At 40.0% G+C, this 13,571-nt stretch overlaps 2 protein-coding genes across 2 annotated transcripts in view; both read right to left on the bottom strand.

Moving 5' to 3' along the window:
- Positions 1-13,571, bottom strand: part of LOC306979190 (uncharacterized protein) — a gene marked incomplete at both ends in the record, with an annotated part of 35,284 nt that overhangs the window by 7,798 nt on the left and 13,915 nt on the right. Inside the window, 2 exons of the mRNA XM_079578045.1 lie at positions 1,772-2,092; positions 2,170-2,306. Of these exons, the coding sequence (XP_079434171.1) occupies positions 1,772-2,092; positions 2,170-2,306 (458 nt within the window). The remainder of the gene's footprint in view (positions 1-1,771; positions 2,093-2,169; positions 2,307-13,571) is intronic.
- LOC306969143 (uncharacterized protein) lies at positions 9,008-11,086 on the bottom strand (the record flags this gene model as incomplete). The annotated part of the gene is made up of 2 exons (XM_079564743.1): positions 9,008-9,896; positions 10,950-11,086. The coding sequence occupies 2 exons, from the start codon at positions 11,084-11,086 to the stop codon at positions 9,035-9,037; spliced, it is 999 nt and encodes a 332-aa protein (XP_079420869.1). The 3' UTR covers positions 9,008-9,034.

The following is a 13,571-nucleotide window of genomic DNA, read 5'->3' as shown; positions in this document are numbered from 1 at the left end:
TTGACTTCATAAAGTAACAAGAGAAAGTTAAAAGTTGTGACTGTAAATTATTACTTTCAATTCAAAATGTAAACTAAGCTCTGTTTGTTTGTTTGTTTGTTTGTTTAGGTCAGAGTCGAAGGCAAAGTCTGTAAATATGAAGCAGTAACATCAGCCTTTGACCAGACCTGTGGTCAGACAGACTGTGATGGTCGGCACCTGGAGGACTGAGAGCCTTCAAATAAAGACGAAAGAATCATCCAACTCTCTCCTTCAAAGGACGAAGCTGTGAGTCCCGTCAGACTTTAACGCCCTGGTTAAATTCCAACAAAGATTGATCTGAATCATTCAGATTTAGAAGAGAAGAAGAGAGACAAATAGTTTATATTTCAAATATTTAAGTGGACAAAAGGTCAAAGGTTGAACAGAGGTGACTTTTATTAGTTCAGTTTTGACTGATAATCATCATTGTTCATGATTCATAAAGTCATAAACACATTATCTGAGCAAAGTATATGGTAAAAAACATCACATATGACAGAGAAAGGACTAAACATACATTTAACACTTCGATTCCATTGAAATACACACTTATTAAGCCATTTTTTTCATTTTTTCATTTTGTCATGTTATTTACCACGTTTTTTTTTACACGGGGTAAAGTATAAAGTCAAGTTTTACTTCATTTCAAGGAGGTTTACAGTGAGGTTGTATTCGGTCAAAAGTAAAAAAGTGAAGTACGTTATTTTCCCAATTAGTGGAAAACCGATTTCTCTATAATTACATCCAAAAATAAACGCTGTAGTTTCAGTTTAGTATAAAGTGCAGTAAATGCATTTAATGAGGTAACCCAGGCTTCACTTGTCCGTGAGCAGCTGCAGGGTTGGTCTGACTCTGTGCGCCGTCGCCCCAGTGTGTTTTTATTACGTGTTTAACCAGAAAGCGTTTATTCGCAAATGTCCCTTTACAGACTGAGCAGCTGAAAGGTGTCTCCCCCGTGTGTGTCCTCATGTGCACTTTTAGATTAGAGTTCGTCGTATAAGTCTTGTTACAGACTGTGCAGCTGAAAGGTTTCTCTCCTGTGTGTGTCCTCATGTGTGCCTTTAGAGCACCCGTTTTGGAGAAGGATCTGTCACAGACTGTGCAGCTGAAAGGTTTCTCCCCCGTGTGTGTCCTCATGTGCAACGTCAGAGCACTTTTCTCTGCGTGAGTCTTGTCACAGACTGAACACTTGTAAGGTTTCTCTCCCGTGTGTGTTCTCATGTGTGAATTCAGACTCGGTTTTTGGGTAAAAGACTTGCTACAGACGGAACAGCTGTAAGGTTTCTCCCCTGTGTGTGTTCTCAGGTGTAAATCGAGATGATTCTTCACAATGAATGCTTTCTCACAGACTGTGCAGCTGTAAGGTCTCACTCCGCTGTGTTTCATTTCATGTCTGACCAGCTGACGTTTATGGGCGAATGTTTCCTCACAGGTCGAACAGCTGAAAGGTTTCTCTCCCGTGTGCAGTCGTTCGTGATCCAAAAGGGAATTCTTATGGAAGAACCTCCTCTTACAGAATGTGCAGCTGAACGGTTTCTCTCCTGTGTGTGTCCTCATGTGTGAAGCTATATAATGTTTTGAGGTAAAGGTTTTCTGGCAGACTGAACAGCTGTAAGGTTTCTCCCCCGTGTGTGTCCTCATATGTAAATCTAGTGAACATTTTTGGGCAAATGGTCTCTCGCAGAAAGCACAGCTGTAAGGTTTCTCTCCTGTGTGAACCCGAATGTGTCTTTGTAAGTCATTTTTAAACAGGAATCTCTTGTTGCAGAAAGTGCACTGGTGTTTCTTCCTCTCGGCTCCTCCGTCGGCTCCGGCCTCATCTCCGCTGTGGACGCTGGTCTGTGGTGCAGACGTGTATTTGGGGAACAGGCCGGTGCTTTTTGCAGTGGGAAAGCTGGGCGGTTCCCAGTCGTCGTCATTGTCAGTGTCAGACGAGAGCTCAGTGTGTCCCTCATGTGTCTCTGAGCTGATGTCCTCTCCCTGCACTTCCTCTCGGTGCTCAGTTTGTCTTTGCTGGAGCAGTGAGGACTCTTCAGTCTTCACACAGACAGACCTGGACTCTGGGACGGACCTGAGAAAGGATTTACATATAAATATATTTAAAACCAGAGTCAGTTTGTGTGACGTGTTTAAAGGGGCGGAGCCTACACTGGCAGCTGCTCCTCCTCCTGTTTGACGCTCTGCTCCTCTTCCTCCTCTTTAATCCTCAGAGTCTCTGGGACTTCCTGCTTCAGCTCAGGGTCAGGACTCTCTGGCATCTGGACGTTCCCTCTGACCATTTCGATCTTCAGTGTTTGGTCGTGAGACATTTTATAACCAGACAGACCGACGGCTTCAGCCTAAACAAAGACGACAGAAAAACGTAAGATTCTCTGTATAATGTGTAAAACTGCAGTCACTCTTGAGTTTAAATAATCACACGACTCATAGAACTTTTTCAACTTCACTTGACCAAATATTCCCTGATCATTTTTATGTATATATATATTTTTTCATTTAAAAATGGCTCCTCCACAATCTCACACTGTAGAGGTATTTTTACACAAAAGCCACTCCTCCTTTGGTCAAATCAGTTTATGTTCTTTATTATCTGTAACCTGGTCAAAAATATATTTGATACTTTTTGATATATTTCCCTAAAACATTTACTGTTCGACCGCATGACTGAGTGCATTACACCGAACGACACAAACACACATATAAACCATGATGCAGGGGATTCAAAACTGTTTCATGAATTTATAAAAAACTGAGATTTGAACCACTCGATCATCACTAAAGACCTGAACCTGGAAAAGTCACATCTGTACCACCTTTGTCCACTTGAATATTTGGAACATAAACAAATATTTGAAACGTCGTTGTCTTTGTGGCGGCGCGAGACCGCGGGTCCACAGTCCGAGAGCAGGAGCCCAAATGTTCCACCGTGATCCTGTGAGGAGCCAGATCCAGGAGCGGGAGTTTATTGTCATTAAATATAATGTGACCGTTAGATTTAATCACAATAAACTAGAACATTATGCCTTTTTCTTTTTCTTAATTGTTTCAGATTTAATGATTTTACTCCTCACCAAGATTGAAATAATTTATATTAAATAAACTGACATTTTGTGCTGCTCTGACTGAGACAGAATTAGATTTATTTGATTTTTTTAATGCTGGGGTGTGTTTGAGGCGGGGGGTTTGTGTGTGTGGGGGCCCCGCCCACTGAGCTCCTCCTCTGATCCGAACCAGAAATGTGAAACCGGAATTTAACCGGAAAAACCTGTTCACTAACAATGTACACGAGTCATGTCCCAACACCCACAGCTCCACCCGGCCTCCTGACAGGAACTACACGACTGCGGAACGTCAGACGAGCTCATGGAGACGACGGAATGTTCAAGTGTCTCTTCACAAGGTCCAATATCAAAAAGTCAACAGACGAAAGTGACTCTCCAGAGGGTTAGGGCGACCAGAGAGGCAGCTCCAGGAGACCCTTTAGTCAGAAAGCCTGTGGCCAAAGACTGGAACTCCATCCCAGCAGACACCAGAGAGCTGTCCACATACAGACTGTTTAAAACACATCTGAAGAACTGGCTCATTGAAGTCATTAACCCCTGTCTCGAAATGTATCATACGAGTCTTTTATTGTTTGCACGGTTTTGTATTTGTATAGTGTAATAACTGTGTCCTACTTTGTGTTTTATTGCACTGACTTTGAATGCTTTATCGTCTTCACATCTGTCCAGGGACGAGGGATGAAATATAACCTTTTGGCAAATTCTGATGAATGTGCAGTGTCCCTGTCAAATATGTAAAATACCTACAGGCTCTTTGGAATGTTGTGATGTCACGTGAACGCAGCGTTTCCCGTCTCGGTTTACAGGTTGTGTCAGGTCGAGCCGCTTCAAGGTGTTTTTACAAGTCTATGATGGTAAATGGACAAGTGAGCGGTTTCCTGGAACGCAGAGTTCTGTTACACGGAGACAATGGAAAGTGAAAAGTCTTATATATAAAACCCACTATAACTTTGATTAATCTCCCCGTGTGATGCTGTCACACTTCCCAGGCGTTAATAAAACCTCTTAACTCCCGCCTGAACCGAGAGGATCTTTTTCCTCACGTCATCAGGTTTTTTTTTCCATCATCTTTTTGTTGGGTGTTCAACTCATTTTTCTTTTTTTTAAAAAACTTTTTTGTCATTTTATTGTCATTTTTTTATCACATTTTTGTCACATTTCTGTCATTTTTTGGTACTTTTTTTTGTTATTTTTTGTTATTTTTTGGTCACATTTTTATCAAATTTCTGTCATTTTTTAACCAAATTTTTGTCACATTTCTGTCATTTTTTGGTAATTTTTTTGTCAATTTTTTGTAATTTTTTGGTCAAATTTTTATCACATTTTTGTCAATTTCTTGTGACATTTTGCCACTTTTTCATCCATTTTTCGTCACATTTTTGTTGCAGCTTTTTTCCAGAAGCTTTTGGATTGGGGTAAAGCCAAACTGGAGAAAATGTGCTCGGCTCAGGTGGGAGTTAACGGGTTAAGGACGATTAAACAGAACACAAACAGGTTCCTGAGTTCACATTCTGAGATATTAAAACTTCAAAAACTCTCATTATGAAACAAAAGTGTGTCTGAAACTTCAAATGACACGTGGAATAAATATTACTTTAGTTTATTTGTTTATTTGAGCAGTTGAAATTCTGCTCAAAAGGAGGGAAGCTTATAAACCATTATTACAACAATAGAAGAAAAGAACATTATTGAGCCCTGGAACACCGCGTCACACGGACACACAACGTACCCGTATGTGATTTAACTTTATTATCAATGACACATTCGGCAGAAGAACCTGTTATTTCAAAGCTGTTTTAACTTTACAAAACTGAGTCTGAAATGTTCATAAAAGTAACAGAAAGTTTGTAAAAAGTTCGGACTTACCCGGAGCAGCACGAACGACACGAGCGCCTCGCCACCTGTCGTGAGCAGATCCGCAGGGCTGCCCGGTGTGGCCAAATGTTCAAAGTGCGCATGTCCAGAACGTGGTAAGTAACGCGCATGCGCTGATGCGTTCTGATGAAGACAGTACTTGGACAAACGTGATTCTAGGATTGGGTTAACCTCTTAACTCCCGCCTGAACCGAGAGGATCTTTTCCCTCACGTCATCACATTCAACTCATTTTTATAACTTTTTTGTCATTTTTTTTGTTATTTTTTTGTAAATTTTTGGTAATTTTTTGGTAATTTTTTGGTAATTTTTTGGTAATTTGTCATATTTTTTCATTTTTTCGTCAATTTTTTATCAATTTTTTGTCATTTTTTTGTAACATTTTTTTTCATTTTTTGGTCAAATTTTTATCAAATTTTTGGTCATTTTTTTCCGTCAATTTTTGTCAATTTCTTGCGACATTTTTGTCACATTTCCATCATTGTTTTCGTCTCAGTTCTGTCGCTATTTTCACACCTTTTTTCCAGAAGCTTTTGGATTGGGGTAAAGCCAAACTGGAGAAAATGTGGTTCAGGTGGGAAGTAAGGGGTTAATGCAGAGGCGGGTAGTACTCAGTTACAGTATTTGAGTAACTTTTTGCACAACTGCACTTTTTAGGGTAGTTTTATGATTCTGTACGTGTTGTTTACTTCTATTTGAGTATTATTGTAATCATTGTATTGAAGTATCTTTGAGTACATTTTTAAGTTACAAAACTTCATGTCGCTCTAAGATATATGTAGTTTCTTATTCTTCAAAAATATGTATTTAATACATTTTTATGGACTGTTCTTTGGAAATATTAGGATGTTTTCATATTTTGTTTGTGTTTTCCAGACTTTTACCCTCAACAGTTACTCACAGTACTTTTTTTCCCTACTTTTACTTGAGTATATATTTGAGTAAAATGATTTCAAAGTAACATTACTCTTACTTTAGTAAATATTTAGGCTCCTCTTTTCAAATCTAACCTCGACAAAGTTATTCAAAGAGGATTTTATTTCGATTGAGTTTTTAATAATAATTATGAAAAGTAAATGTTCATGGCTGTTTGTTTTTTTTAATAATTGATAAATCCTGTTCCTTTGTTTAATCAAATACGTGAACATGTGATATGGACAAACTAAACGTGTCATGTGTTTGTCCCATAAGCCACTGCAGCTGCCATGTGCAGGACAGCAGGGGGCGACATGCGCTCTTGTTTGCCTGCAGTCTGCCAATAACCTTAACCTCTTAACTCCCGCCTGAACCGAGACGATCATTCACCTCACGTCATCACATTTTCCCCCATCATTTTTTGTTGGGTATTCAACACATTTTTTTTAAACTTTTTTGTCATTTTTTCGACATTTTCTTTAAATCACATTTTTGTAATTTTTTTGTCAAATTTTTGTCATTTTTTTGTGACATTTTTGCCAATTTTTTGTAATTTGTTTGTCAATTTTTTTTTATCACTTTTTGTTGTTTTTTTGTCACATTATTTGTCATTTTTTTGGTCAAATTTTTGTCAATTTCTTGTGACATTTTTGCCTCTTTTTCATCAATTTTTCGTCACTTTTTTGTCACATTTCCATCATTGTTTTCGTCTCAGTTCTGTTTCTATTTTCACAGCTTTTTTCCAGAAGCTTTTGGATTGGGGTAAAGCCAAACTGGAGAAAATGTGCTCGGTTCAGGTGGGAGTTAAGGAGTTAAAGAAGAAGAACAGCAGCTGTCGGTGATGTCACTTCCTCTGGGTAAGGACGGTTGAATTGGGTAAACGCTGCTGAAGCTCTAGTTCACCAACTGCACAGATCTAACAGGTGACCCCATGAAAGGTCAAAGGTCAGGAGCTCGGGTTAGGACTTAGAGGCTATAATGTGTCTGTGTGAGATCAGCCTGTGGTCACAGCTCAGACGCCTGATGTTCTGCACCTGGAGCACCGAGAGCTTCAAAACCAAGAGTCAGAGGAAAGACTAGTACAGACAAAGGTCAAAGGTCGTACACGTACAGAGAAGACCATTATAGAGTCAAACTTTCAGGGCTAATTTACTGATTCTTGAACATCACTGTTGCTGATCGTTGATTCCAAAAGGTTCATTTCACAATAAATAATAAATGTGTTTGTATGTCCAGAAAACTCAACACATTATTATAATAACTGATCATTATCATTCAGGATCATTGTTTTATTTCATTTTTCTTCAGAGTTCTGCGTCAAAATCCCACCATGTCATAATAATAACAACAACAATAACAACAATGCCTTTTCATTGTTTAAGTTTGTCTGGAGACTTCATGGATATTTCATAACGGCAAGAATTATTTGAGATAAAAAATCTGTAGATTGTGATTAATACAAACATGACCAGAAGAAAATACATAAGAAGAAGAAACATAGAAAAATAAATCAGCTCAGTCTCTTTCTGTGGAGCTTGTGTTCCAGTCGATCCCGGTCTGACTTTTATAGTGAAAGACTTGTTTCTCTCATATGAACATTTACAGTGTATATTTTACATTAAAAGTCTGTTACCAGGGTCTGCAGAGCTGGACAAGTCACATTTAAGACTTAAGACCTTTTTAAGACCTTTTTAAGAGCACGAAATCTCAAAACTAAGACCTGTTTTTGAAAGCGCGATATATAAATGTGACTGTAAAGAAAATCAATGTCACAAAAATCCAAGTGTCAAACTGTTGTTTCTGATTTCACAGTGGGATGAACAAATGTAAGAACCGTTCAAGTTTTAACAACCTCATCCCATAATAAGAATATTGAGATTGAATAATTACTCACAATTATCGACAACAGATATTTAGTTTGTGTATTTAAAATGCTTTGTAATACTTGAGCTGGGAAACATTCACTGTTTCTAAAAATAAAAGCAGCTTTTCGACACAAAACACTGTCAACTTTACAGCTCATTAATGATTATTTTAATGATATTATTATTAGGCCAGAATCTAGTCCAGGTTTTGTGTTTTCTAAACTTGTTTGTCAGATGTTTTGATGAACAAAGTGAGAAACGTGTTTCTAAAGCGGGGTCGGTATGTTTGGGTCGTGGAGGAACGATTTTCATCTTCGCCAAAACACCCGGGGCCGAACCTCAACATTGTAGCCGAAAGTTAAGAACTTTTTTCTGCAAATACCAATGTTTAACATCAGTGGTTCTAAAGTGGCTTCGGGACCCAAGTGTTTGCTGAACAAGACTGAAATACGAGCGATCGCTGTTATTGTTTACTTGCGCAATTTTCGCCGGATGTTTGGTAGGCAGCTGATGCATCCAGGCCTCTAACTCGGTTTTATATCATGATAGATCTGTTACAGCGCAAGAGAAGCAATGCACTGTTTATGGACATTGTTTCTGCTGATTAAAGGATTTTAATAAAATGTTTATCAAATATGAAAATGTAAAATGCCGACCACGGCCAACGGATGTGACGACATCGCGATCGCTCGTATAATGATCAAAACAACCCAATAACAAAAAAGTTAACTCACTATGTTGTGCATTGTGTTCCCATGCAGTTTCAGTTCCCTTTAGACCCACTGAAAATGGCTCCGCGACCCACTTTTGGGTCTAGAATCCCCGTTTTACTTTATATAAAATGACCCAGTGGGACGTTCTGCCAGAACATCTAAAACACTGACACTATTTCTCTCATTTTTAGACACTTTCACAGGTATTTGATCTCTTATTTGAATAATAATGTTTCTCAAAATCATCTTGGGGGCCAGAGGTTCTGTGCTGAAGGGCTGGATTTGGCCCCCGGGCCTGACATTGCCGACCCCTGTCCTAAAGTAACAGGACTTTCTCTTTCCTTCTGTCCCTGAGCAGAGGAGCGTTCGCTTTGTGTTTCCCAACATCTGGACAAACTTTATTGTGATGATGCCGTTCATGAGCTTGAGTTGGATATTTACAGTGAAGGATTATCTCCACGTTGTTTCATATTGGACGTGTCTTTCCCTTTTACCCTGGATTTAAGACCAAATGGGCCCAATGTTAGACTTTTTAAGCCCCCGCGGACACCCTGGTTACAGACTGATCAGCAGAAAGGCTCCTCTCAGGTGTGTGTCCGCATGTGCTGATTTAAATTACCTTTACAGGTGAAAGTCTTGTTACAAATTGAACAGCTGTAGGGTTTCTCCCCTGTGTGGATCAATATATGTGAATCTAAATGACCTCTTTGGGCAAACGTTTTCTCACAGACGAAGCAGCTGTAAGGTTTCTCCCCCGAGTGCGTTCGCATGTGCAGGTTCAGTCGATATTTCACATTAAAAGTCTTGTTGCAGATGGAGCAGCAGAACGGCGCCTCCCCAGTGTGTTTCCTCATGTGCGACTCCAAGTTACTCTTAGAGGTAAAAGTCTTGTTACAGATCGAGCAGCTGTAGGGCTTCACCCCGGAGTGAGTTCTCATGTGTAAATACAGATTCCCTGTTTGGGTGAAGGTTTTCCCGCAGACGGTGCAGCTGTAAGGTCTCTCTCCTGTGTGTGTTCTCATGTGTGATTTCAGATTTCCTTTTTCAGTAAAGCCCTTGTTACAGACTGTACAGCTGTAAGGCTTCTCTCCCGTGTGAACTCGTATGTGTGTTTCTAAATGACTGTTTTTCCCAAAGCTCCTGAAACATAACGGGCACTGGTGCTTCTTCCCCTCGGCTCCGGACGTCTCTCCTTTCTCGTCTCCAGCGCTGGTCCGCGGGGCAGACGTGTATTTGGGGAACAGACCTGTGCTTTTTGCAGTTGGAAAGCTGGGCGGTTCCCAGTCGTCGTCATTGTCAGTGTCAGACGAGAGCTCAGTGTGTCCCTCATGTGTCTCTGAGCTGATGTCCTCTCCCTGCGCTTCCTCTCGGTGCTCAGTTTGTCTTTGCTGGAGCAGTGAGGACTCTTCAGTCTTCACACAGACAGACCTGGACTCTGGGACAGACCTGAAAAAGGATTTAGACATAAATATATTTAAAATCAGAGTCAGTTTGTGTGACATGTTTAACCTCTTACCACCCGCCTGAACCAAATGCATTCTGTCTCTTTGGCCGTTATATAGGCCTGTGTAACACCTCATTTGAAAGCTAAGACCCACAAAACTGATCTTTTTCCTCGTGTTTTTACTGTGTTGTGTCACCTTTTGTATGTTTTTTCTTTCTTTTTTTTTCCATTTCTGTCACATTTTTGTTGAATTTTTGTCACTTTTTTGTTGAATTTTTGTCACATTTTTATTGAATTTCTGTTGATTTTTTGTCGAATTTTTGTTGATTTTTTGTCGAATTTTTGTCACTTTTTTATTGAATTTTTGTTGGATTTTTTTTTTTTTTTTGTCTATTTTTTGGCGATTTTTTGTCACATTTTTGTAGAATTTTTGTCAAATTTTGTCGCATTTTTGTTGAATTTTTGTCACTTTTTTGTTGAATTTTTGTCACTTTTTTGTCGCATTTTTGCCACTTTTTTTTCCGCATTTTTGTAACTTTTTTGTTGAATTTTTTTCACATTTTTGTTGAATTTTTGTCACTTTTTTATTGAATTTTTGATGGATTTTTTTTTAATTTTTGTCTATTTTTTGTCAATTTTTTGTCTATTTTTTGTCTATTTTTTGTCTATTTTTTGTCAATTTTTTGTAGAATTTTTGTCAAATTTTTGTCGCATTTTTGTTTAATTTTAGTCACTTTTTTGTCGCATTTTTGTCACTTTTTTGTCGCATTTTTGTAACTTTTTTGTCGCATTTTTGTAACTTTTTTGTTTAATTTTTGTCACTTTTTTGTTGAATTTTTTTCACATTTTTGTAGAATTTTTGTCACTTTTTTGTTGAATTTTTTTTCACATTTTTGTTGAATTTTTGTCACATTTTTGTTGAATTTTGTCTTTTTTTTGTTGAATTTTTGTTGAAAATCTCATTTTTTGTGACTGTTTTGGTGCTTTTGTCCCACGAAGCTTTTTGATTAGATCCGTTCAGGTGGGAGTGAAGAGGTTAAAGGGGCGGAGCCTACACTGGCAGCTGCTCCTCCTCCTGTTTGACGCTCTGTTCCTCTTCCTCCTCTTTAATCCTCAGAGTCTCTGGGATTTCCTGCTTCAGCTCAGGCTCAGGACCCTCTGGAATCTGGGTTTCCGCTCTGACCAGCTCCATCTTCAGCGTTTCCAAAGTTACAAACCGGTGGAGACGACTTCAGCCTAAACAGAGAAAACAATGAGGTTCAGCTCTAACGACAGGTTAATGTCGTCCTCAGACTCTCCGCTCCATCTCCTATGATCAGCATCTACCTCCTTAACCTTTCATGACTGTTAGATCTGTGCAGGGAACTAGAGCTTCAGCTGCATTTTGAACAATCCGTCCTTAAACAGGGGAAAGGGAAGTGACATCACCAACAGCTGTTTTTCTTCTTCTTTAAAGTTATTGGTGGAGTGCAGGCCAAACAAAAGTGCATGTCGCCCCCTAGTGTCCAACAACAACATAGTGTCCAAACAAAGACATTTAAGGAGAAAATAAATCCAAATGATCCAAACATTGACTATGCTAGTTAGCACCAGAGGTCCCTATGCTAAAGTGGCTATGATAGTTAGCACCAGAGGTCCCTATGCTAAAGTGGCTATGATAGTTAGCACCAGAGGTCCCTATTCTACAGTGGCTATGATAGTTAGCACCAGAGGTCCCTATGCTAAAGTGGCTATGATAGTTAGCATCAGAGGTCCCTATGCTAAAGTAGCTATGATAGTTAGCACCAGAGGTCCCTATGCTAAAGTGGCTATGCTAGTTAGCACCAGAGGTCCCTATGCTAAAGTGGCTATGATAGTTAGCACCAGAGGTCCCTATGCTAAAGTGGCTATGCTAGTTAGCACCAGAGGTCCCTATGCTAAAGTGGCTATGATAGTTAGCAACAGAGGCCTCTATGCTAAAGTGGCTATGATAGTTAGCAACAGAGGCCTCTATGCTAAAGTGGCTATGATAGTTGGCATCAGAGGTCCCTATGCTAAAGTAGCTATGATAGTTAGCACCAGAGGTCCCTATGCTAAAGTGGCTATGCTAGTTAGCACCAGAGGTCCCTATGCTAAAGTGGCTATGATAGTTGGCATCAGAGGTCCCTATGCTAAAGTAGCTATGATAGTTAGCACCAGAGGTCCCTATGCTAAAGTGGCTATGCTAGTTAGCACCAGAGGTCCCTATGCTAAAGTGGCTATGATAGTTAGCACCAGAGGTCCCTATGCTAAAGTGGCTATGCTAGTTAGCACCAGAGGTCCCTATGCTAAAGTGGCTATGATAGTTAGCAACAGAGGCCTCTATGCAAAAGTGGCTATGATAGTTAGCAACAGAGGCCTCTATGCTAAAGTGGCTATGATAGTTAGCAACAGAGGCCTCTATGCTAAAGTGGCTATGATAGTTAGCAACAGAGGCCTCAATGCTAAAGTGGCTATGATAGTTAGCACCAGAGGTCCCTATGCTAAAGTGGCTATGATAGTTAGCACCAGAGGTCCCTATGCTAAAGTGGCTATGATAGTTAGCACCAGAGGCCCCTATGCTAAAGTGGCTATGATAGTTAGCAACAGAGGCCTCTATGCTAAAGTGGCTATGATAGTTAGCACCAGAGGTCTCTATGCTAAAGTGGCTATGATAGTTAGCAACAGAGGCCTCTATGCTAAAGTGGCTATGATAGTTAGCAACAGAGGCCTCTATGCTAAAGTGGCTATGATAGTTAGCAACAGAGGCCTCAATGCTAAAGTGGCTATGATAGTTAGCACCAGAGGTCCCTATGCTAAAGTGGCTATGATAGTTAGCACCAGAGGCCCCTATGCTAAAGTGGCTATGATAGTTAGCAACAGAGGCCTCTATGCTAAAGTGGCTATGATAGTTAGCAACAGAGGCCTCTATGCTAAAGTGGCTATGATAGTTAGCAACAGAGGCCCCTATGCTAAAGTGGCTATGATAGTTAGCAACAGAGGCCTCAATGCTAAAGTGGCTATGATAGTTAGCACCAGAGGTCCCTATGCTAAAGTGGCTATGATAGTTAGCACCAGAGGTCCCTATGCTAAAGTGGCTATGATAGTTAGCACCAGAGGCCCCTATGCTAAAGTGGCTATGATAGTTAGCACCAGAGGCCTCTATGCTAAAGTGGCTATGATAGTTAGCATCAGAGGTCCCTATGCTAAAGTGGCTATGATAGTTAGCACCAGAGGTCCCTATGCTAAAGTGGCTATGATAGTTAGCATCAGAGGTCCCTATGCTAAAGTGGCTATGATAGTTAGCAACAGAGGCCTCTATGCTAAAGTGGCTATGATAGTTAGCAACAGAGGCCTCTATGCTAAAGTGGCTATGATAGTTAGCATCAGAGGTCCCTATGCTAAAGTGGCTATGATAGTTAGCATCAGAGGTCCCTATGCTAAAGTGGCTATGATAGTTAGCACCAGAGGTCCATATGCTAAAGTGGCTATGATAGTTAGCACCAGAGGTCCCTATGCTAAAGTGGCTATGATAGTTAGCATCAGAGGTCCCTATGCTAAAGTGGCTATGATAGTTAGCATCAGAGGTCCATATGCTAAAGTGGCTATGATAGTTAGCACCAGAGGTCCCTATGCTAAAGTGGCTATGATAGTTAGCACCAGAGGTCCCTATGCTAAAG

Source organism: Gobius niger (assembly GCF_951799975.1).
Source record: "Gobius niger genome assembly, chromosome: 1".
NCBI lineage: Eukaryota > Metazoa > Chordata > Actinopteri > Gobiiformes > Gobiidae > Gobius > Gobius niger.
This window is presented reverse-complemented; position numbering and strand designations above follow the sequence as displayed.